Here is a 25,833-nt window from a genome sequence, read left to right as displayed (position 1 = left end):
TATATCTTTATACTGCAACAATTACTTATATATGTATGAATATATTCCGCCTAGTTCCTTAAGTCTATTCCAAGCTACTCTTTAAGTATGCGTGTGAATTTTAACTGCTTAACCATAAGCTAAAAACAAACTCAAGATTTGGACTCTGATTTTATACATTCACTAAGTAGCATACGTATTTAGACAGATGCGCCAAAGGATAATTAATCCGAGCATGAACAAATAACTCATATATCATCTACAAGGCTGGCCGAACAACACGTAGAGGGTCGTTGCAAATTGACCTTCTCTTTCCAAAACTGAACAAACAATAAAACTTAAGCTAAAATATGAAAACATATATATATTTTATGTAAATGTATGAAATATAAATAAATAGATGGTTATTGATCCATTAATTGTGTCTTTGAGATTTCTTAACTTAATCTAAAAAAAATTTCTAAATGGAAAAGTTTATAAAAATTCAAACCAAAATCGAGGTTCTAAACTTCTTCAATAACTTTTAAAATGCATAATTGTTTTTTTATGTTTTGTTTATTTAATTTTTTTGTATTATTTTTTATTTTTAATTCACGTTGAGAAATTTACATTTTAAATTTGTTGTATTTTGGAATTTATTTTCCCTGGTTTTGTTTTGTTTTTTTTTTTTTTCATACTTTTTATTGTTTATATGTATATTTATTCAATTTTCAGTTAGGGGGATTTCGCTTGCTTTCAAAAGTACATTAAGTAAACTACAGACACGTGTTTATAATATGCATTAATAATAGTTATGTATATATATGTATATTTATATATGATGTACGTGTAAATGTGTATACATATATATAAATATCTATATATATATATATAGAATTCAAAAATGTACAACATTCATTTTTAACAAAAAAAAAAAAAAGAGCCTAGCACGTTGATGTTTCGCGTCCGCTCAATACGTAGTTAAAAACTTGAATATAGCCATAGCAAACAACTAAAATTAAAACTTAAATATATATTTATATATATATATATGAAGGACTTACGATCTAATACACAAAGTACAATATTTCAATATTGAAAATCGCAATTTCGATTTCGTTAAGATGTGTTTCAAAATTTTATTTCGCTTTCGCTTTCTTGTTTCTATTTTAATATTTGTTGTGATGCATTTGAGTGGTTTTGCCGTTTGCCTCGTCTGCGAAGAGTCAGCGTTGCACATGATTTTTAAATGAAATATTACTAAAAATTGTTACATATATATATGTAGGTGTGTGTGTAAGTGTGTATGTATATATGTATATAGTAGAATACTACTTAAGAACTAAAACTGCTATCAAAACAGGTTTTTTTTTTTCGATTCATTCACAAATAAATATGCGTAGCAATATTTTTTTCTCTTTGTATCTTCCCTTAAAACGTTTTTCATTTTTCAATATTTTCTGAGCAACATTTCTAGCAAAGTGATTAAATATTTTTGTTTAACTATCTTTCATTATTTCATTATGCTTTCCTCTGTTTTTCTTTTTTTTTTTTGTTTTTCTTTTTTTAAGAGTAAAAGTTTTTTTCTATTCTTGTGTGAGGGCTGGGAAATGCATTTAAAGTTTTTGAGCACAACTCAATTTTCGTTAGGGTTGTTGTTGCTGTTGTTCAATACTCTCTTAAGCGGTTTCCATTCACTGTCTTGGTTTAATTGGAATGTCCTGTTATCTGTGTGTGTGTTTTTCTTCACTTTCTTTTTGGCTAGTCTTAACAGTGAACTCAATTTACAGACGCATATCGTCGTATTTGGCAAAAGCTTTGCATAGCGCAAAGGCGAGTATGACCAGCACCAGGTGGGCAATACCGGTGACAATGACGGCAATGATCAGCTCCCTTTGCCGTATCAACCACTCAGTGAAGACCTCATAGCAGCCCTGCAATCAGATCGAGATATTGTGAAACAGTTCAGGTAATCTAGTTCAGCGCACTTCACTCACCTTCATGTAGTAACTGTTGCTCTCGCTGGGATTGGTGGCACAGTCCTCGTCGCGCGGCACCAGCTGTGCGACGTCCTTCAGCCTGCAGCAGGCATCGGGTATGGTGCGATTGCCTTTGGTATTCTTCCACGCCTCCGACTCATCAAAGTCGCGATAGTCATTGACGCCGCAGCAGCCAAAGTTGCCCATCAGCTGGTTCCACATCAGCGAACTGGCATCCATGTTCTCGCCCAGCGTGTAGGTCGTGATTGTTGTTTGCAGAAACTTTTTGCTCTCGCTGCGCACACGCTCCTTGTAGAAGATGGCCAGGCCGCCGGCCACCAGCTCGGCGACCAGCAGCAGTATGAGGAGGGTGCCGTACTGTGGAGATTCAACAAAAAAAGAAGCCAATCAGTGTTGGTAAATGGCAAAGAATGCGCATATTACGCATACGCGCCGCTGACCCAATTTTCACAGATTTGTATGTATACGTATTTATGTGGGCGAGTCGTGCGCATTGCATACAAAAAAAAAATAAGTCTGACCCTGAGCCAAATGTGCAGCATGCGTTAGATACACACACACGGACACATACATGTGTGTGTGAGTTTATGGAGATGTGCGCTGCAGGCCGCGTTGCCAATCTTAAATGCTGAAGGTCAATTTGAAATGCTGCTATGCATGTTTTATAAGCTCTCTTTGCTTTTAGCTACTGCTGCGGCTATTGCTGAGGCTGCTGCTGTCGCGATGGTTTCGGGTTGATAAAGTTCCATGTTCCGCCTGGCAGCATTTTCAGCTAATGTGTCTCAATGAATACGCTTAAAAATAAATAGAATGGCCCCAAACCCAAACCTAAACCCAATCGGTGTTCAGCTCAGCTACGCTGCAGTTTATCATTGAGCATTTATTGCTTTTATGTATCCGAAAACTGAAAGCATTAACAACGGCTCGCAAATGGCATTTTAAAGAGACTCGCGAGACTCCAGAGTGCTGATAATTGGCGCAACACTCTCTAAAAATAACCAATGCTAAGACAGTTTTGGCCATGCTCCGCCACGCCGGCCTTGCCCTCGCTTCAATTACTGCAAATTGTGCTCAATTTTGTGCATACAGATTTCATACATTTTTGCAGAGCATTTCAAACGAAGGGCAAAAGCACTTCGTACGCATGTGACACCCACAAAGCGCCCAGTGCGTTGCCAATCAACTATGGCCAAGCCCCGCTAAGTCTAGCCCCGTTTATAAATAGTGTGTAAAGCACTCGTAATGACCCAGCCAAGTCAAGCCGAGCCAAGCCGAGCCAAGCCGAGCCAAGCCAAGCCAGGTGATAAACTGTTTATTAATTGCCGACACACGACGTTGCTTTATCATAGAAATTTCTTTTAGGATTGGGCCCTCAACAGATATATAGATCTCTATATATAGTATATATATATATATATGTATTTCTGTGTGTGTGTGCTTGTGCATCTACATGTTTATTTGTTGCTCAAGTGAAATTACAATTCCAAGCACACAAGTTCAAGTACAGACAGAGTCCAAAGTGAAGGGCTTGTCACGACACTTGTTCAGCGGCTGAAAACACGTTCCGAAATGGAAATGCCAGATGTTAAGATCAGCGAAAAGAAGGCCTACAGCATGTGTGTGTGTGTGTACCCACAACAGCCACAACTTTCTCTGGGTGCCAAACGATTTTCCAGCCAACTGCCATGAAAAGCCAATAACAAATATCTAATGTTAAGCTATGAAAATTCACAACTTGTTTTCATAAACGTGCAATGAATAATAATTTTTGTTGCATTTGTTGTTGTTGTTGTTATGTTAAATGTCTCCCGCGGCGCCAATCTTGTGATGCAACAGCTCAGATTGGGCAACAGCTGAATGTAGCTATGGCTACATAGCTATGGCTATGTCTGTGTATCTGTGTCTGTCTATGTTGCTCTCTAAGAATTGTATCTACAGCTGCGGAAGTACTTTATCTGTATATAAACGTATATGTATTTCTTTTTGTATCTGGTGTCTGAAATAGCAGAGATACTGTTTCTTTACATGAATATCTGTGAGTTACTAATAACCAAGATACTGTATCTGTTTCCGAGTATTGTTTGCTCTTTGATTGTTTGACTGTATCTCTATCTGAAATAATGTATCTGTATCTGTATCTGTATCTGTATCTGTATCTGTATCTGTATCTGTATCTGTATCTGTATCTGTATCTGTATCTGTATCTGTATCTGTATCTGTATCTGTATCTGTATCTGTATCTGTATCTGTATCTGTATCTGTATCTGTATCTGTATCTGTATCTGTATCTGTATCTGTATCTGTATCTGTATCTGTATCTGTATCTGTATCTGTATCTGTATCTGTATCTATGTATCTATGTATCTGTATCTATGTATCTGTATTTGAGTATTTGTATCTATGTATCTGTATCTATGCATCTGTATCTATGTATCTGTATCTATGTATCTGTATCTATGTATCTGTATCTATGTATCTGTATCTATTCATCTGTATCTATGCATCTATGTATCTGTATCTATGTATCTGTATCTATGTATCTGTATCTATGCATCTGTATCTATGCATCTGTATCTATGCATCTGTATCTATGTATCTGTATCTTTGTATCTGTATCTATGTATCTATATTTATGTATCTGTATCTATGTATCTGTATCCATGTATCTGCATTTATATACATGTATCTGTGTATGTGTATCCATGTATCTGTATCTATATACATCTATCTTTGTATTTGTATCCCTGTATCTGTATCTATGTATCTGTATCTATGAATCTGTATCTATGTATCTGCATCTATGTATCTGCATCTATGTATCTGTATCTATGTATCTGTATCTATGTATCTGTATCTATGTATGTTTACCTATGTATCTGTATCTATGTATCTGTATCGATGTATCTGTATCTATGTATCTATATTTATGTATCTATATTTATGTATCTGTATCTATGCATCTGTATCTACGCATCTGTATCTATGCATCTGTATTTATGCATCTGTATCTATGTATCTGTATATATGTATCTGTATCTATGTATCTGTATCTATGCATCTGTATCTATGCATCTGTATCTATGCATCTGTATCTATGTATCTGTATCTATGTATCTGTATCTATGTATCTGTATCTTTTTATCTGTATGTATGTATCAATATTTTTGTATCTGTATCCATGTATCTGCATTTATATACATGTATCTGTGTATTTGTATCCATGTATCTGTATCTATATACATCTATCTTTGTATTTGTATCCATGTATCTGTATCTATGTATATGTATCTATGCATCTGTATCTATGTATCTGTATCTATGCATCTGTATCTATGCATCTGTATCTATGCATCTGTATCTATGTATCTGTATCTATGTATCTGTATCTATGCATCTGTATCTACGCATCTGTATCTATGCATCTGTATTTATGCATCTGTATCTATGTATCTGTATATATGTATCTGTATCTATGTATCTGTATCTATGCATCTGTATCTATGCATCTGTATCTATGCATCTGTATCTAAGTATCTGTATCTATGCATCTGTATCTATGCATCTGTATCTATGCATCTGTATCTATGTATCTGTATCTATGTATCTGTATTTATGTATCTGTATCTATGTATCTGTATCCATGTATCTGCATCTATATACATGTATCTGTGTATTTGTATCCATTTATCTGTATCTTTTTACAAGTCTGTTACAAGAACATCTAAACACTTACCGTGGAAAGCAGACAGCGAGACTCACGCATGGCGCCCAAATAGCCCAAGAGGCTCAAGAAGAACATCACGGCTCCGATGACGAGCAGAACGTAAGCCATTTGCTCTATGACCTGAGTCTGTGTAAAATGCTAAATGAAAAGAGAACAAAGAGAGGAAGAAGAGTTCAGTCAGTCAGAATTGGAATTGAAATTTGTCGTCAGCCACTTTCGGACCGTATGTAAATGCATAGGAATGCGTACGATACGGCGTATACGTAATTGTAATTAACCTTTCGACTGGCGCAGCTTTCGCAACATTTGTAATTAAATTAAGTGAAGTTATCTCAACCAATTGACACACAAATGACAGCTATGACATACTTAAGTACTCACCAAAGAGCTAAAAAAGAAAAGCGTGTGGGCCATAAATACCTATAAAATGAAATTTGAATTGAAAGTTTTTGTCAGAGAAACGCGGTTCATTGACCAAAGCGTGCAACACCCACACAATGCCGCAATAGTTCAGTGAGTCAATTAGCCTTTACATGGCTGCAATTGCAGTTTCTCATTAGCAAAACGTTCAGCGAGGACATGCACTTTGTGCGCCTTGGTGCATTTGTATTCCGAAATCCATTTGTTGTGTGTTCCTGTCTCTGTGGGTTGATTAGTGACTCGAAGCTTCGTTCAATTTGTAACTGTTGTTGCGACATGACATGCAACTGCGCAGCAGAATTTACCAATGCCAATATTACCCTTTATATATGTATATATAGTTCATTCTATATATACACCAGAGTCGAACATTTGAGATATTTCATTAGCTAGCAGATTACAGGTAGCAAAAAATGCATCAGATATGCAATTTCTCTAATGAAGGCTAACCAGAGACAGTTTACCTCTTTTCATTGCTATTCTATTGGAATTTTCTATCCGTCCGCAGGAATGCTTCGCATTTCCTATGACACGGAAATTGCGGTTTGCAATGCCTATCAAAAGTTTAGCTCTCAAATGCGTTGTTATTATAATTAAAGAGGGTTGTATAGAATTTTATGGTACTTTTCAATGTACTTTTATATGCATGCACTGTACGACAATAATTTTTAATTTTTAATCAGAGCAATGTAATATGATTGTGCACAATTTTTTTAGACTGTTAAGTGACTGATAAAGTTTATTTTTTATGAGAATTATCAAAAAGAAGTTCAAAGCTATAATTTTGTATTTGTCCTAGTCAAACATGGCTAAGCTCTTTATTTTTCTGTATTAAAGCGTATATTACGCATATGTAGCTGCACTTTAATTGCCTAGAGCTACTCTGTCTAATTTTCCATTGGGGCAATGTCAACAATTACGGTGCACGTGATATTGTTGGGGGACTAGTCTGCAATTAGAGCTCAACTATACAAATAGATTGAATATACTGCTATGTTTGGGGTTGATTTTTTTTTTTTTTTTTTTGTCCTGCACTTCAGTTACTTATGAAAAATAAAAGTAGGTAATAACATTATAGATTTGGGGATTGGGGTTTCTTTTCCTTCTGTTTGGGGTGTTTCCCCCATCGACTCTCGCCTGGAATCGGTTATGAATACTCACCTCGATGCGTTCGCTCTCGACGAGCTTCAGCAGAGCAATCAGCGAGTGTTTATCCACGGCGAGCCATAGTCCAACTCCGAATATAATTGTGCCTAGCACCTGCAAGATATCAAATAGACGAAAAAAGGTGTTCGCAGGTAATTCACATTATGGAAAAGTAACCCTCAGCTTGGCTTGCCATGCAAATTGTAAGCATAAAACACAGAGCGTACACAAAACATGATTGTGTTTATGTTGCTCGGTCATGTTGATTGCATTTCATGTTGTTCATGATTATGACGATAAACAACAACAACAACAACAGCGAGAGCAACAACAACAGCGAGAGCAACAATTGCTGTCAAGTCAATGAACCACACAAGTGTGGAAAAAACTGCGCATGCGCAGAGATTTGCTTGATTGACTGCAGCCGCGCCTCCAAAAGCAACAATTTGCAATGCAATTTAACCAAAGCCCCACCAGAGAGCAAGAGATAGAGATAAAAAACTGTAAAAATTAAATAAATAATAAATCGAGAAACAAATAAGAGAAAAGCCGCAGCTCAAACGGGTTTCCCTTGGGAAATTTTTGCACAATTATTTTTGAATAAATATTTGAAATATTTCTTTTTATGCCTTGTTTAATCAGTTAATTCGCCATTTATTTATTTGTTCGTTTTTGAGCTCTAAATATGGCAAGCAAAATAATAAATAAAAGTATAATTGGAATTATATGAAAGTCATTTATTATTGTTGTTAACTGCTGCTGATAATTGTGAATGAATTTGCAATTAATAATTAATCTAGAAATGTTTCGCTTTTATTTCTTAAATTTAAATTTAAAAAATATTATTTATTGTAAAATGTTTTTATTTATTATGTATATTATTTTCACTAAAATATATTAATATGTTATTTTTATCTATTTATGGACAATTATAAATTTATGTGGAGCAAATTAATTGCAAAAAATTTTTTCTCTAGAGTAAATAAAGATAAAAATGTAAAATATTGTTCATGCTTTGTTGAACTAAATAATTTAACATTAATAAATAGTTTTTAGTTGCTTAATTGCTATTGCCTTTTGGAGTATCTTGTTTTTAAATACAAAACTTTTAACAGTTATATAAATTAATCATTTCTTTATAGTTTATGCTTAAACTATTTAATTTTCCATACTTACAAAAAATATGAAATTCAGTATACAAAGCAAATACTTTGCACACCAAACACCACAATCGAAGACCATTTTCGATGTTTTCGAAATTTTGGGGCTGTTTTTAATACAAACTCGAGCTGCAATTAGAATAGAAGGGAAAAAAGAATGTCAGTATAATGTATACAATTAATTTTAATTATATTAAGATCTTTCTGCATTCATTTCAAGTGCCACACAAAGGAAAGTCTCAGGAAATGCATAAAATGTTCAATGGAAAAGCAAATATACAAGAAAATGGAAATGTGTGTGTGTGTGCGCGCGCTTGACAACTTTAGTAGTTATCAACTGAACTATGGTTCGTGTCCGTGACTAATAAATTAACATGTGAAGCTGGCGTACAAAATTTCATATGCGAAGTAAAACAAGAAAGGGAAAATTATGACTAAAAAATTAACTTAACAAATATTCTAATTAAAAGTTAATGAGTTGTAAAGCTTCTCTAATATATATTAATTGATTGCCGTATATAAATGGAAATTTAACTCATATTCCTTTCTATCTCTATCTGGGCTTCTGTTCCAGCTGTTGCCCTATCGCCAGCTTCTTTTTTCAGCAATTAACTTGATTAATTTTTAACGAACTCAACTAGTTTAATTAATTCTTCATTCGCTCAATCTCGGACTTAAAGCGCTGCCTGTGACAGTCTCATAAGCCAAATGAACTTTCTCATTAAGAGCAGCAACTACTTTAGAGCGGTTCTGGCTTACCTACTTCTCTCTCGTTCGCGCTCTCTATCTCTCCCCCTCTCTGTCACTCTCTGTGTCATTCCATATAAGCATGCTTTGACGCTCATAGGCACTTTTCTTTTCAGCTGCCTGCGTCAGCCGCAGCAGCAGCATGTTTCATATACCCTATAATCTCAAGTATGCATGGGCCATGTTGACTCTTAAGGCTCATGAATGAATACGAGCATAAATATTTGCCCATTGCCTAATCAATGGTTTAGGCCACGCTTTAGATTAGCTAATCAGTGTACATACCCTGCGCGGGGCATACAAAAACAAGTTTTATTAACTGTATTCATCTTCTGAACAGCCCATAGAGTATCCAAGAGCTGTGCTCATTCGCCTCGAGCACTTTCAACTTGTTATAAACATGTTTTGCTGCCTTACCTAGTTCTATGCTAACGTTTATGCTGCGCAATTAACGAAATTTTATTGATCGGGAAATGGCTTTAATGAAATGTGCATGAGCGTGAAGTTAGCTGCGGCTGTGCGTGAAGCCAACGCCGGCAGTGCGTGAAGTTGACTGCAGCTGAAAATTTATTTTGGCTGCGCTTCACATTTTAGCTTTAAAGCCAACAAACTGCTAGAAAATGTTGTTAATGCAGAGATTTTCATGAATTGCACAATGCATAAACGCAGTTTGTATGCGTGTGTGTGTGTGTGTCAGCGCACACAAACAATGTCACGAGCCATTGATGCTAGAAAAGTAGAACAGTCAGCGGCTCAGAGGCTGTGGTTGCTGCTGCTGCTGTTGCTGCTATTTCTGTTGTTGCCAACTGGCAAACATTTTGCTTGCCAAGTTTGGCCTAAAAGCAAGTCAGCTCCTTGCTGCCAGCACCTCCTTCTGTTCCGACAGCATAATCCTTTGGCAACCCACACACACACCGGCATATACACACAAAGTGTAATCCAGTACAAGCCGAGTGCAGGTACTAAAATGCTTAAAGGTTTTATGCTGCCATACACAGAGAGAATGATAGAGAGAGAGAGAAAGAGAGAGAGAGAGAGAGAGAAAGAGAGAGAGAGAGAGCGAGATGGAGCCATAGCCCTGATTATGACCGACAACCCAACATCCGGCCACCCACTCAACAGTTAGGCAAATTTTTCTGTCTGTGGAAAATTTGTTGGCAAGCAACAAAAACAAAAACGAAAACAAAATAAAAACAGGCCAAGTTTTTAATTGCTTTTTTTTTTTTTTGGCCATTGTTGAAAGCAAGCTGAGAAAACTCTCTCAGCTTTATGAATTTTGCGAAAATTGCGACTGCTGGCTGACTGACATTGAGAGAACATGGCAAATAATTAATACGAAATTACACAACACATATTCTGCATAGTTAATGATAAAATAACCTAATCACATTTCCATTTGTCTGCCATTTGCCGTTTGATAAGAGCTTTGCGGTGCGCCAGGTTTAAGCACAGACAGAGAAGCCCTCAAAGGGTTTGCCGCCCAGTGCACTATGCTGCCTCACATATGCCAGGCGAGTGGCTAAGTGCTTGTCATTAGCATAGATACAGATATACTCACACACACACACACACACACATACATATATACAGCTGCGTTAAATTCTTGCAATTAGCTTTGAAGTGGCGCATGCAAAATATTAGCACATTTTCCCACAGCTAATCAAAGAGAGAATTCGAAACTCGAGTTACTACTCGAGGCATATTTTAATATCTATTTAGCTACATCTCTCTCACTCTCCCCTCGCTGCGTTCATCTCTATCTCTGTTTGCGTCTGCCTTGGCAACTCAACTATCGAAATTGGCATACAGTTTTAATTAAGGTCCTCCGCTCTGCACTCTAATTAAGTCGCATTTTGTGCAAATACTTCCAGCGTTGTTAGCTAGATAACTGTGGATACAATCTGCTGGCAAGCCATATTTATTTATTCATATATAACTGGAATACAATTCGATTTAGCTGCCGACTACAACAATACGGCGAAGCTCGTTGTATAACGCTGCAGATTGACTGCAGCATACTCGCTCAGGTCTAAAGCTTAGAGGTCTATCCTGTGCCTATCTTATCTTTTTAACTTCACTTTATCATATGATGATAGTTGATTATAACATGATATATTTCGCTTTTTCTTTCAATTCGTCAAGATCTGCAGGGAATTTTTAAATTTAGCTCTAAATCAATCTGTAGAGAAGACTTTGAAGGAATATATATGAGTATGTAAATGAGTAGATGCAGAAGATTTGACATAGAAAATAGTCTGAATATATAGAGACAGATATATAGTCTAATATATAGCCAGAGACTGCTCGCAAATATATCGATAGATAACTCTCTGCCAACTCTGAGCCAACCCGGATATTACAAGAAAGCCAATATGCTCACTGCACGCATGCATGAGCGAGCATAGAAATGAATTGCAAATTTGTTGGCAAAAACTAGGAGAGCTATTGTTAAACATTTGTTTATGAAGTGCGCAATTAAATGCTTGCATGTAATTTAATATTTTTTTTTTATTATTATTTGTATTTGTATTTGTTGTTTTCATCTTGCTATTTGCCATAGAAAGTTGTCGTACAATGCACATTTTGGGCGATGGTGGTGCAGGCTTGCGGTGGTTGGATTGAAGTGTGATTAAAATTTCTATTACAATGATGCGATGAGATGAGATTGAGAGCTGAGACTGAGGCTGTGGCTGAGAGACTTGCGCAGGTAATTTATTTGTTGTTGCGCCTCGAAATGGGTTAAAGAAAGTCGTTAGTTGTATTAATTAAAAGGCAAAAGTTAAAAGGTTTTTTCTGCTTCTTCTTTTTCTTCTGTTGCTGTTGTTGTTGTTGTTGTTTTTGCAACATGTTGAAACTTCTTTAACTGCTGCTCGCTCTTAGCGTGCATAGTACAAGTTTTTGAAGTCTAGTCTTAGACGAAAATAAATGATTTCTTTGGACTCTTTTGGACTCGTTTCGTTCTCATTGAAAGGGCTGAGCTGGGGGGCTCAGTCGTACTTGTCACGTCGCCTCGTCTGCTTGCCAAGAATTTAGAAATTGTATTTATTGACAATGCTTTCTACTTTGGAACGAAACTACAATTCGTTCGGCTCAGAGCATAGAATCGTAAAAGACCAAAGAAAATAAAAACAAACTCTCATGCTCATGAAACCAAAAGTGCTTGCAGCTTCTATTTCAGCTCTTCCATCAGCGGCTTCTGCTCATCTTCAGCGTGAGAAAGATTTACATTTCTCTAGCGCTGCTTCTCCGCTGCTCTTTGGGTGGCTTGTGCTCTGCAATTAAATGATTTACTTTATAATGAGACTTAATTGGGTCAGCAGGGTCTGCTCATGATACCTGCCGTCACCCGTCTATCTGCCCTTCCATTCCCACATACTATGTAATTGCCACAAAATCTGCACCGTTAAATGCAGTTGGCTTGGGATAATCCCCACTCCCCCCCCCTCCACTGCACTCACTCCTAATTAACATATATCATACTCAACTACTTCATTTAGTTGGCAATTGCAGGCATGTGGGAACTGCTAGTGCCTTATATAAGAACAAAAAACCAGAGCTGCTCCAGGCATATGTTTGAGTCTCTGTGAACGGAGCAAATAAAAGAAGAGAACTTGGGAGAGCTAATTAAAAGTTTTGCTGTATTCGGATAACTTGTTGGGGCACATACAAATGCATATAATAATCTAATATATGTATTGGAGAGCTGGTTATGAACGAAACATTGAATGAATCGCTGTATGAGGGACAGATTGATACGCTGATTGAATGACAGACTGAACGAATGGATGATGAGTTGAGTGATTGAGTGGTTAATTGAATTACTAACTTGAATGACACTGCTTGACTGACTGATGGAATAACCGACTCACAAACTGAGTGATTGACTGATTGAAGAGCTCTGTTTAAAAATAGATTTACCTTAAAAAATACTTATTATCTCTTGACTGATTGTTCGAATGATTTGATTTACTGGAAAACTGACTGCAAGACTTCCCAATAAAGATTGACCGTGAATAATCGAATCGCTGAATGACAGATTAAGTAAATAAATGATTGCTTTAATGCCACTAAATTACTGACTGAGTGATTTGCTAACGCAGACACTGCCTGACTAAATGAAGAACTCACTATGAATGACTGTTGTAAAACTGGACTGATTGTCTAATTGGCCCTGATTCATTCGCTTTATGATGATTATCAGCTCAAACAAGCATTGACTGCCTGCTGATTGGGGAAGGGCTAAACTTTTCTGAAGATATTATAACAATCATGCTTTCAATTTGCCATGCATTCATTTCGGCCCCAGCTACGCCGGATAAACTTCTTCAATGTATGCGCAAACTTTAGCATGAAAATAAAACTTATCTGGATGGCTGCCAGAATGGAATTAATTTTCATAAATTTCATGCAAGGCAGTTTTTTGCTTATCTTTGAATCAAAATTTGCTGCAAAAATATCTTTGACAAAATCCAATTTGTTTTTTATCATATTGAGCCAAGCATAAAATTGACTAAAACACATACAAGTAGCTCTGTGCTTGTCTGTGTGTGTGTGTATTTGTATTTTAGACTTTAAGATATTTGTTTTAATATGCCAAAGTTGAATACCTAAAATTGATTGCCTGCTTCGGTGTCGTCACAGCGGAGGCTGTTGCAAGAATTCCCCAATTAAAAATGCGGCATTTGGCTCCAACTCGTATGCCAAAGCCCAAAACTTAACCAACTGGTATTAAAGCCATTTAAATCAGGCAACTTCGAGGGCTTCGCGTATTTATTTGAGCTGGTTTCAGTTGCCGCACGAGCCGCATAATCAATTTATTTATAAATATAAAGCGAGCTGTGTCTCGCTTAATTAATGCAAATGCAAAATGTGAAATAAGCTGTGCAAAAATGGAGTAAAATAAAGGTAAACGACTGCATAATACTTATTACGGACAAAAAAAAAAAAAATGTGCGTGTGATAATATATGTGAATATATATATATTTTTTTAGCGTATTTATTATAGGTCTCTTTGTAAATCAGATGTAAAGTTATCAAACTTTTAAGCCCTAGCTTTCAAAAGAAGAATCGTCTAATAACATATAGTTTATCTATATACAATATCATTTCCACTCATCCTCAATTGCACAACGAATACTGTGCGAAACCAATATACCGGTTCACTTAATGAGCCGGCATCATCATCAATTTTATTTACGCTGCGGCTCGTTAGCTCTTTTGCATAAAATCATAATTTTAGCTGCATAAAAAAAAAAAATTGCAAAAATATTTTAGCTTCAGTTTGGTGACACCCTAAAAAGGATGGCGCTGAAACATTTTTAACTAAATGTGAATTTGACGAAATTTAATGCTCTCTTTAAAGCAATTGTTAAAAGCAAATGTAATTTTATTTAATTTTTGTCTCTTTTTGGTCTGCCTAATGTCATTCAACTTGTGCAGTTGACAAATGGTTGTTGTTGTTGTAATTGTTGTCGTTGTTAGTTGTCTGCCCGCTTATATAACACTCGGTTAGGCACCAAGTTAATTGACATAATTGAAGGTGCTCCGGCACGAGTTTGCATCTAAGGTCTGCCCAAGGCGCTTTGCGTCTATCTTTGCGTTTTTGGGTCAATGGTCGAGAGAAGCTCGCAAAAGGTTTGCTCTGTTTGCCATTCGCTTGTCACACGCTAGAAGACGAGCAACAAAATATGAAAGCAAACGTGAAGCCGAGCAAATTTTAACACCTGACACTCGACAGTCTCCAACTCCAACTCTAGCTCCGACTCGAGCTCGAACAATCTGTGCTCTGGACCGTGGCATGTGCCCAAATGCGCAGACAACGCCCCAGCCATGATTACGAGACCAAACACAGCCAGAGTCATCTGTCGCATGGACAGACAGAAGCTGAATTGAAATATGGCTGGCAGCCGTGCAAACGGGCGGGTTGCCAAGCCATGTAGGCAGCCAGTCAGGCCGTCAGTCAGGCAGTCTTTCCGTCCCCGAGAGAGACACAAATCGAGCTATTTAGCAACGCAGTGCGAGATTTTTTTCGGGTAACTAGTTTTTATGTTTTTGGTACAAAGCATTTTCAGTAGGGGTATTCCCGACTGCTACTGCTGCTACTGTGCTGAATAATTAAATTGTAATGTTGTTTTGATTGATGATTGAATAAATGGAATTCGGGTCATAGAAGAGAGTATAGAATGTAGAGCATTAATCAACTAAGAGAAGGTGTGAGGTAAGGCAAAGTCTTAGCTTAGCTTGATGTCTACGTATTCGCTATAAATATAAATATAGAAGCTGCAGACTGTAGACGATTGTCATTTGAGCTACTCCTCTGGACTCAAGCAGTTTGTTTTTCTTTAAACAGCTGGATTAGCTCATGATCCGAATGATAATAAAAAAAATTAATTAGAATTCAGGGCACGAACCGACTTAGATTAAAACCGGTTTGCAGCCTAGTGAGTGAGGCATTGTACTCGTAAGTAGAAGTAAAAGTATATGTCGATTTCTAATAAGAAATATAAGTAAAAGTTGAACTGGAAGTAGAAGTAGAAGTAGAAGTAGAAGTAGAAGTAGAAGTAGAAGCAGACTCACTAGGAAATAATATTTATATTGAGTTCATTTAATGAGTATCTTTTTGTTCATCACTAAGCACACTCTTAAGAGTTGGTAACATAACATGCACAGAGCTGCTGGCTCATCAAAATTTTAACATGATTTTGGGTGTGGGGTGTACGGGTCGAGCATTAAATTGGTCAAGAAATAAAAGTCGCGCGTCAACGTCACAGACAATGACCCAATTTTGGGTAAAATTGCAAAGCAAATATCAAATTTTTTGGAGCTGTCTATAAATGTTTTATATATAGACAAATAAATGCTAAGCAAATATATGTGCTTATTTAGATATGTATTCCAGCTCAACTTATTTCTAACTGTATTTTATTTATTTTTATTTTTCATTTGTATGAAAAGTGAAACTTTCAGAACTAGACCAGTTATTTCGCTGGGCTATAGTTGCCCATTGCTCATTGCTCATTGCTTATTGCTCTAGTTAATATTTCTGCTTAATGTTGTTGTTGTTGCTGTCGCTGAACGAGTTATTCCGCCTGCCATAAGCTCTCAACATTGTTGACATACTTCCATACATTTATTTCACTTAAAAAAAAAAAGAGAAGAAGCAGCAGCAGCAGCGAATGCTTATGTCAGTCGCATCGTACTTTATATTTTTTATTTTCGTGTCACATTTTTCACTTTTCATCAATAAAAATGAGCCTCTTTACGCATTGTCTGCGCCGCACATAATGAAGGTGAATGAACAATTTGGTTGAGTGCCAAGCGAGAACGTAAACGAGAGAGTGTGAGGGGGAGAGAGGGGGAGAGAGAAGGAGTGGGAGTGGGAGGGTACTGCATTAGAGATACCCTGTGAAAAGCTCTTGAGATGTCAAGCGACAATGCATGACGTAGTCTGATGCTGCTGACTGGAGCATTGTTAGCTGTTAAGATACCCTATGAAATTTCTCTCTGAAATAGTAAATACCCTAGGAATATTGAAAGACTGCAGCATATTGATATAGCCTGTGAGCAGCTCCTTAGATATTAAGAGATATAAAATAAAATATATGCTCAGAGATATTCTGCAAATTATATTTATGAGGATATTAACTCTTCTAATATAAAATTCGTAATAAAATATTAAATTCCCTAGAAATAGTTCCTCATATAATAATAATAGACTACCATTGTTTTCAGATACCATATACACTGCTCTTGAGATGCTGACAGCTCTATAGAGATAATAAAACAAAGCCCTTTAGATAGCCACAAGCTACCATAGAGTAACTCTGAACAGCTCTTTAGTCACTAATGGATACTCTTTGAAGAGATCTTCATTAAGCATAAACAAAGCAATGTTAGGCTGCCTCTGATATGTGTACATAAGTTAGATGAGCGTGCAGCACTTGAGTTGAGTAAATTACGCATACGCCGTGTGAGCCACACATACAGAAAAAAAGAGAGCAACGCAACTGTGAGGCATTTCTAATGAGGCAATGAAGCAACTGCAGCGACTGCAGCAACTGCAGCAACTACACCAGCCACTGCAACTAGCAACGCCCTCTGTCACCGCAATTCACAACAGATGCAAATAAATTTCCATTAAAGTCACAGCTGACCCTCGCACCGCTCCCACTCCCGATCCCACTCGAGAGTGATTGAAGAGGTTTTCTGTTTTTTGTCGAGTACATAGAGCCTCTGGCATCTACGCGTAAAGGTGCCCACACGTAGATCATTTTAGATCATTTACATTTTGAGTCATGCAGCAGCAGCAACTGCAACAACAACAACAATAATAATGACAGGAAAACCAACAACAACAATCAGCGCAACGCAGCTGCGGGTCTCAGAGAGTGAAATATTCACACATTAATTTCTATAAAAACTCTCGCATTTAATTTGCGCCCAACTGCAGTCCGTGTGTATCTGTCAGATACTTTGCACTCGCCTGTGTGTGTATCTGACAGATACATTCGCCAGCCAATTGGTTAGGCCTCTGGCTGCCGCTTTGGGATAAAATTCGCTTATGATCATTGAACTTTCTTTAAAGCTTTTTGGGGCGTAGTTCAATGCGCTTACACCTTATTTATCTTGCGGCTGGGTAACTTTCACGTACGGAAAACCTTTTGACTGACTTCCCTGGGGCCTTTTCGGCTAGGCGATATGTGTCAATGCGTTGCTGCAAATGTTGGCCGCATTCGATTTCGTTGGCCAATTAGTTTTGGCACCCGAAAATGTTGCAATATTTTACACTCGCCGCGTCTGGGAAATGCAGCTGGAATAACTGTGAACGTGATGTGTTGGAGCTGCACAGTGGGGCCATGTGGGCACAAGGCGTGACAAAAAATCAATAAATGTATGTTAGATAAATAAATTGCATCATAGCTTTGAAATTTTGCACCGAAATGGGTGCAACTTCTCCACTGTGCGACGCACCATATCAAAAGCCAGTTGCTGCTGTTGCAGCTAGTTGCTGCTGTTGCAACCAGCATGAAACATTGCCGGGCGTTGCCAAGAGACACACACACACACGCACATGCACACATGCATCAAAAGTTTCTGCTGCAAATTTATGTGGGAGATTTTCAGACGGCAAAACTTAGCTAAAACTTCCTGCTTTTTTCAGGGCTTAGATCTATATAGATAAGCTAATAGACAACTATAAAGTTCTTTTAATGCACAAATAAAGTTTTCCAAGTTGAATGCACTTGCTGCAAGTGCAAAAACTTTTTGCACTCGCTGTTGTGCGCCTATAAGTATTACATCAGCTTGCAAATATGTGGAAAAACCTGAGCCAACTGAGCCACACATGCGCAGTTGCTAGCAGTAGCCGCAGCAGTGCCTACAACAACAACAACAAACTGAAAATAGGGCTTAAGGGTGACCAGTTTTTTATTTCAATGTTTTTGGGCTTTAGGCCAGCTTTGTCCGTCTCGTTGTCTTTCGGCTATGATTAAAAACTAAAAGCCAAATTAATATGCACTGTTGCAGCAGTCGCCCATTCGGACTTTCACTTTTTGTGTTTTCATTTACAGAAACAACAAACAAACATCGAAAAAAAAAAGAAGACAACAAAAAAGGTAAACTGAAAATACTCTGTAATCTATGCCCATGCTTAAAATCAATTTCAATTGCAGTTTATAATTTATTTTTTGGGAGTTTAAGCCCACAAATTGAGACATATTTTCCGAATCTTTAACTGATTGAGCATCGCAGTTAATTGCTGTCGCCAGTTACCTGTCTGTGCTACCTGAAGAGCTGCCGCAACAATGACTGCAGTTACGCACACTCAATTGCGCAATCGCCCATTTTTTTAAGCCATTTCTTTGTGTTGCTTTTATTTTGTATTTTTTTCATGCGAAAGTAAATATTTTTATATTTTGTGCCACTTCCTGTTTTTGGGTGCCTTTAGTTGTTATAGTAGTTTGATTCATTAATCAAGCGTTTGACAGCGCGCATTAAAGAGGGCACTAAACGATGCCAGCACCTGTTACCTGTTACACACCTGATCTGCTCTGCAGTTACCTCACGGAATGCCACCCGAAAAGAAAATCGAACTAACATTTATTTCTCTTTGCTGGCCTGTAAATTGACCACAGGGCACTGCGCCCCAAGTTGTGTTCGATTATAATCTACTTAAGCCGAAGCCTAAGCCATTTAAACATTTAATTTTCCCTCAGTGCAGACGGAATTTTAATTCTAATTGATAATAGACAAACTTTCATCAATTGAAATTGAACTTAAAGTTTGTTGTGATAGTAGAAACGAGCAGAACTCTTGCATAGCATATAAATATATGTACTTATGTATAGATCTACTTGTGTTGCCTCACTCAACTCATTCAAAGCTCAGCCCAGCAGCTAGAAAGTTAAATTTTTATTATAGCTAATTTATGGGATGTAAGTAATGTGAATAATGTTTGCATGGATGCCTTTGAGCATATGCATATGTACATAGATGATATATGTATATATATTTAGGTATATAGATGCATATACATGTATATAGAGATGCATGACACATCTGAGCCTGAGTCTGTCACTTTATAGGAAATTTAAGATTTTTATGCACGTATAGGTGCACATGTATCCATGTATTGATGTGTGTATGCATGCCTGCATATATAAGCGCATGCATGTACTGTTGAAATTTTAACTAATGATCTATGTATTCAGTTAAATAAGTTACCTTTCCAAATGAAAGTAACGCATGCATGCATGTATGAGTAGATTTGCATGTATGTGTCAATGTATGCATATATGAATGTATAGAAATTTATGTAATTACTGACAAGAATACATATATCCTATAAGCAGCAGAAAAAGCCAGACTTTCTATGCGATTCTCATAAGTTGAAGTTAGCTAATTTAACACTTTCACAACACTTAATTGAATTAAGTTTGTGCTTTAAGACAATGGGCTGTCAAGTGAAACGTTAGAGACTGGTCATTTAGGGATTTGGCATTGCTGCAACAATGACAAACAAAGGCTAATCTAATCGAATGTGACGCTGTGGCAACTCCTAAGCCACAAAGGCAACAGCGGAGTCAGTGAGAGAGAGATAGAGATGGAGAGAGCGAGAGGGACAGCCAAAGTGATTAGGCGAATGGCTTAAGGCCTGGGGTCATAGCTAGAGCTAGAGAAAGAATTGCAGCAGTTAAGTGCAGCGTATTCGATTTCCGCTAAATGAACTGCGCTGGCTCTAAGGAAATAGAAGTATCTATGGGCAAAAGAGATCTAATGGATTCGCAGTAGTTACAATGAAATGTAGACCCATGATTTGTGCACAATTAAGAATGGGAAGTTAGGTAAGAGCTGGTGAGAACTTCAAGCAAGCACACACACACACACACACATAAACGCACTCTGATAGCTCTCTGTGTGCCTGTGCGGGTCTTCCTGCAGACAGAGGCTTGATTTTTAGACTCATTCACGAAAGTGAAATGAGTATATTGGTTTTGTGCAATGTCCGTCTTGCTGTCCGTCCGTCTGTCCGTCTGTCCGTATGAACGCAATCTATTTCGGCGCTATTGAAGCTAGAGACTTGAAATTTGGAACACATACTCGTGTATATCTCCGATTTATAAAGTGTTAAAATTTTCCCGATCCGCCCACTAGGGGCGTGGCAAATCGGAAAATGCATTTTCCGATATACCAGAAATCATGTTTGTTGAAGAGCTAGAAAGCTGAAATTTGGTATGTAGGTCCGCGCCAACCACCCAAGATCACAAGCTATGGCGGATATATCTCCGCCCATTAGGGGCGTGGCAAATCGGACAAAACTGTATCTCCTAAAGTTATAAACCTAGAATGCTGAAATTTTGCACGTAAGCTAATGTTTTAATTCTATGAAGATGGGTGAAAAAATTATATATCTACGCCCCTTAGGGGCGTGGCAAATCGGACCTGAAGATATAGTGATTTTTCGAATTCTGCTATATTTTAGGCACTATTGATGCTAGAGATCTGAAATTTGGTATATATACGCGGGTTGATCACCCAAGTCCAACGAGCTATGGTAGATATATGTCCGCCCATAGGGGGCGTGGCAAACCGCAAAAGTTTATATCTCCTACAATTTAAGAGCTAGAAGCTTCAAATTTGGATAGTTAAGTTACTGGTAGCCTCCTCTATCGATGCCCCAAAAATAATTTTTAAGCCTCTTTAGGGGCGTGGCATATCGAAAAATACCCTGTAATTTTCACATTTTTTGAGCGTAAGAATTCAAATTTTGCATTTAGGTAACCGGTTGCTCGTTCTAAGAACTGGCTAAAATTGAGGAGTCGACGGCCACTAGGGGCGTGGCAATCGGCATTTACAGTGCCCGTATTGCGACATTTATATGCGTCAGCCATCTATTTATGCATTTGTACATATAAATAAGCTTAATAGATATTCATAATACAAAAAGAAACATTTTTATGAATTTAAAAAAATTTAAAAGAAGCTAAAATAACAAAAATTTGCAATTTACAAAAAAAGTGTTTTCCGCGGGATTTGAACTCGCACCCAACCCAAACAGCATGTTTGTCAAAATAGCTAAAATAATGGTCGTCGGCGCTTCAGCCTACAGCACCACCGCATCGTTTCGATCAATAGAAGTTAAAACGAAATCACATTATTGTTATGACGCCGCATAGCAAAGAAAAGCCAGTGTATCGGCTGGAAATTCAAAAACAATGCAAAGACAAATCAATCGCAACGAGATTCTTAGAATATGCTAGAGTACGCATTTATGTGTGCATACATACACACATACAAATGAGCGCGTGTATAAGGCTGGAATGCTTGATGCTATGCGTGCAGACTTACATATATACATATGTATGTATTTGCATATATGTATTTGAGGGCTATTTAAGAAGAAACAAATTTAAACTTATAAAATTATTCGACTAAGAAAATGAAAAGTATTAAGTGCCAGTCAGTCAAGCTCGCACCTTCCCAATAAAATATCTATTTTATAAAAAACGAAATATGTATGAAAAAAAAAAAAACATAATAGAGGTTCGAACCTCCCTACTCTAACGTTACTTGCGTCGCCCTTAGCACCCGCGCCATTGTTTTGCTCGATCACTCAGCTGCTAAAATAGAATAGCTTAATAAGAGAGCGTCATCAGACAAAACTACAGTAACGGAAAGTCCAGAAATCAATCGAAATTCTAAGAATGTGAGAAAAGGCGCGCTTTTGTCTGTACGCATAGAATAGACTATGAGTGTGTGCACAAGCATAGGAAAATCGCGCTGATCTGCTGTTAGCTTGAAGCCGGTATCCAATATATGGATATAAATACATGTATATTATTAAAAGTCAAAATTGTATAAATTATATACATATGCATGTAATTTGAATGCAATTATGCAATGATCATAGCAATAGCTATCGATGATTTTCCAATTTTAATGGGATCATGCCCTGTTTTTTGTTGCGTACTAGACTTGAAAATTGCACTATATACTCTGGTTGACAGCGTTTGGGCTGTGAATGAGTCTTCTGCAATCGGTATCGCCCGACTGCAACGTTCTTACTTGTTAATTACTGACCAGAGCACTGAACTTGGGGCAAACACATGGCAATTGGCAGTGACTGCCGCTGCGGCTGCTGTAATTGAAGCAAACTTTGTAATTTTAGCTGACTGTGAGAAATGCCAGTGGGCGGCGGCGATTGCCGAGGGGCGTGGCGTGTTAAGCTAAGCTTAGCTGGCCCGGCCCTGGTGTGAAAGTGGCAAAGAGTTAGGGCAACTAGTTCGAGTTACCATAAAATATGCAATGCGCAACACGCATCGTGACCGTAACCCAGGCGCTGCCCGCCCGAATGCAGATACATTTCGAGCAGATACGTTTCTACAGATACCTCAGAGTTGATCACCTTGAGTTCGTGCCGTAGCATATTTCATGTCAGTTTTATTAGCGCCGAGCGGCCATTGTCTGCCTGTATATTTCATATCAAGTTTTGAAACTTTGCGAAGCGCTCGTACTGAAGAAGTTTATCAAATTACGTTAAAAAAAAAATAAACTTTTAAAAGTTTCTTTTATGTGGGTCAACAGTGCAAAGTGTCGCCAATTTGGCTCAAAGATTTGTTATTTTTTTCCTTGATTTTTTGGCTACTTTTCGGCGGCGAATTCAAGTGCCGCCCCTCGGCAAGCGGGCAGACAGGCTGAGTCAGGTGGCGCCCTCTAGCGACCATTGCGACTTCCTTTCGCTTCGCTGCGGCTGCTTTTATGCGATTCCCTCTATCTGTATCGCTGTCTCGCTCGCACTCTATACTAATTGAATTATGTTGCACGTTTGAGCCTGAGCCCTGACTTCATGCTTGATGTGTTCTTCTTGCGGCTTGCAACAGCCTTTATGCGGATGTTTGGTAACTGAATTACGAACGAAAAACTTTGTCTACTTGATTGGCAACACTTTATACATACATACATACATGTATATCGACTGAGCTGTTTTACCACTCACAGAGCAATTATTTATGCCTAGATATATATTTCTATTGCACAGCTGTGTTATCTGTTAATTATTTTTTATTGTTATTTTTTATACGCCAGCTTTGTTCTGCAACTGCTTTTAAGCCACGTTTCGATTGTTTAATCAATTAAAATCTGATTTTAAAGGCCTTTGTCTATCTAGTGCTCAGCTTAATCAGCAGTTGATAGCACTGATTAAGTAGTGTGACTAAGAGCTGAGCCGTTAACAAGCTACAGAGAAAGTAACTACCAAATTTTGCAATATAAATATTTACAAATATGATTTCATAAAAATATTGGATAATTAATATGTCAAATATTTAAGATACCTCTTAGCTGGTCTTTCACTTCACAGCGTACCATAACGTCCACACAAGTTTGCATGCCTCTTGTGTTTAGAACAGTTTAACTAGCTAATTGCAAATAGAGCAACAAAAGTGAGTCCACAAATCTTGCAAAAATCAGCACAAAAGAGAGATAATAACAAACACAGAAAAAAACGAATTTGTCGATTCTCGCTTTTTTTTTCTCCGCTGTCCCCTGCTTTCCGTTGCTTTTCAATAAACAATTTGAATTGCTTTAATGATTTTTCCTGTTCGATAAACTCGTTCGCAGCAGCAGAAGCAGCAGCAGCCGAGCAGAGAGTTAGCGAGAACGAGAGCGAGAGCGAGAGAGACAGAGCACGAGTTTCAAGATCAAAAAGCGAATGGCTACAAATGCGCAAAAGAACGATACGAAATTGCAAGCAAGAAATACAAAAAGAGTAAAAACAACAACAACAACTGCAAATGGGCTACGAAAGTATTTGCAAGCCTTTCACTGCACCCAACAAAAATAAAGAACAACACAGTCAAAAACGAGGAGCAGAAGAAGAGATAAAATACTGTGAAGACCGCAAAGAAGTGACGCGTAAATGACAATTGAAAAGTGGCACAAGTTGCAACGGTAAATAAAGGAGAAGGAGAGAGAGAGAGATGTTAAAGCAGAAGGAGTTGGACACATTCACACACACACACACACACACACACGGACAGCATAGGCGAAAGGGGGAGGCAGCAGCATTCAGCAATCGGAGAAGAGCTAGAAGGCAACGACGCAAAAGCGTGTGCGTATCCACCACTGAGCCTTGGGTTGGGCATTGGGGTAGCTGCTCTGGGTGTGGGCGATTCAAGTGGGTGGCTGGGTGTCAGCTGCTGAGCAGCAGCAGCAGCAGCAGCAGCAGCAGAATCAAACTCTCTGGCGTTGCTTGCTCTGCTCTTTTGATTTATGCATGCTCACACACACACACGTATACGAAAATATATATGTATGCATGAGTGTAAAACTAAAAGTCAAGCTTACCTGAAAAGTTCTTAGCACGCGTTCGGTAGCGAGCTTATGGAATATTAAAAAGAGGATGCGTAAAGCGACGAAGGTCCTGTTGATGTGTTTGCTGCAATGATTGTGGGAAATTTAGAGCATTTTATTTTGTATACATTTATGCATATACATATGTATGTATGTTTTCTTATTCTCATGCATTGTGTAGACAGCTGAAAATATTGTATTCTGTTTCTGTTAACCTTAGCCAACAATTTATTTTTAAGTTTTTTGCTTTAGTTTTTCGTATTGGTAGCGTGATATGTTTAAATGATTGCTTCGAATATTAATTGAAATTAAAGATTAATTTTCATTGATGGTTTCTGCTCAGTTTTGTTATGGCTGCTTTTACTGGGATCTGTTTTGATTGAGCGCGCGCAAAAAATTATACACAAAATCAGCAGCACACACACACTCACACACACCTACACACACATAAACAGAGTTGGAGGCGCGTAGGCACCCAGAAGAGACGCACCGAAAGCTTGGACGAAGCGTATGCTGGAGGCTGAGAGCAAAGTAACAGCCAACTCCCGCTTGAGCGATTCTAGGCAGGCTCACACACACACTCACTCACTCACGCACGCAGAGACGCAACTGCGATGACAGCAATAACAACAACAATTCCGACCACGACAACAACTACGACCGACGGCTGCAAACTGCGATGCTCGCTTTCAATATAGCCCCGATACGAATCTGTGAGCGCAAGCAACACTATGTCAACTGTTTGGCCCGTGCACGCGAACTGAAACTGAAGTGCCCAACATCAGAGCTAGAGAGCTGGAGAGCTGGAGCTCAAAAGCACAAGCTCAA

General features: G+C 37.9%; 1 protein-coding gene across 6 annotated transcripts; it reads right to left on the bottom strand.

Moving 5' to 3' along the window:
• Positions 1-627: 627 nt before the first annotated feature.
• Positions 628-25,782, bottom strand: Tsp66E (Tetraspanin 66E). 6 transcript variants are annotated; one of them, XM_089467915.1, is made up of 8 exons: positions 25,443-25,782; positions 25,000-25,090; positions 8,425-8,537; positions 7,264-7,362; positions 6,064-6,102; positions 5,692-5,820; positions 1,956-2,315; positions 628-1,892 (listed from the first exon to the last, which is right to left on the bottom strand). In XM_089467915.1, exons 3-8 carry the CDS (start codon positions 8,488-8,490, stop codon positions 1,743-1,745), a joined length of 843 nt encoding a protein of 280 aa, XP_089324041.1. In that variant the 5' UTR covers positions 8,491-8,537; positions 25,000-25,090; positions 25,443-25,782; the 3' UTR covers positions 628-1,742. The 6 variants fall into 6 exon arrangements, with proteins under 6 accessions (XP_089324041.1, XP_089324039.1, XP_089324040.1 ...); XM_089467913.1 differs by having other exon boundaries at positions 25,496-25,782; XM_089467914.1 differs by lacking the exon at positions 25,443-25,782 and adding an exon at positions 25,148-25,429.
• Between the last annotated feature and the right edge of the window lie 51 nt (positions 25,783-25,833).

This window comes from Drosophila arizonae, chromosome 4 (genome assembly GCF_054131065.1).
Source record: "Drosophila arizonae isolate 15081-1271.41 chromosome 4, UAZ_ARI_1.0, whole genome shotgun sequence".
NCBI lineage: Eukaryota > Metazoa > Arthropoda > Insecta > Diptera > Drosophilidae > Drosophila > Drosophila arizonae.
Note: the sequence above shows the minus strand (reverse complement) of the source record. Positions and strands in the feature narration are given on the sequence as shown.

Coding starts and splice junctions, on each gene's coding strand:
- Tsp66E (XM_089467911.1), bottom strand. CDS start 24,042: ATGCAAACTTGTGTGGACGTTATGGTACGCTGTGAAGTGAAAGACCAG. Junction 8,538..23,987: donor AGTGAAAGACCAGCTAAGAG/GTATCTTAAATA, acceptor TTCTAATTGCAG/CTCGAGTTTGTATTAAAAAC. Junction 7,363..8,424: donor TACTGAATTTCATATTTTTT/GTAAGTATGGAA, acceptor GATATCTTGCAG/GTGCTAGGCACAATTATATT.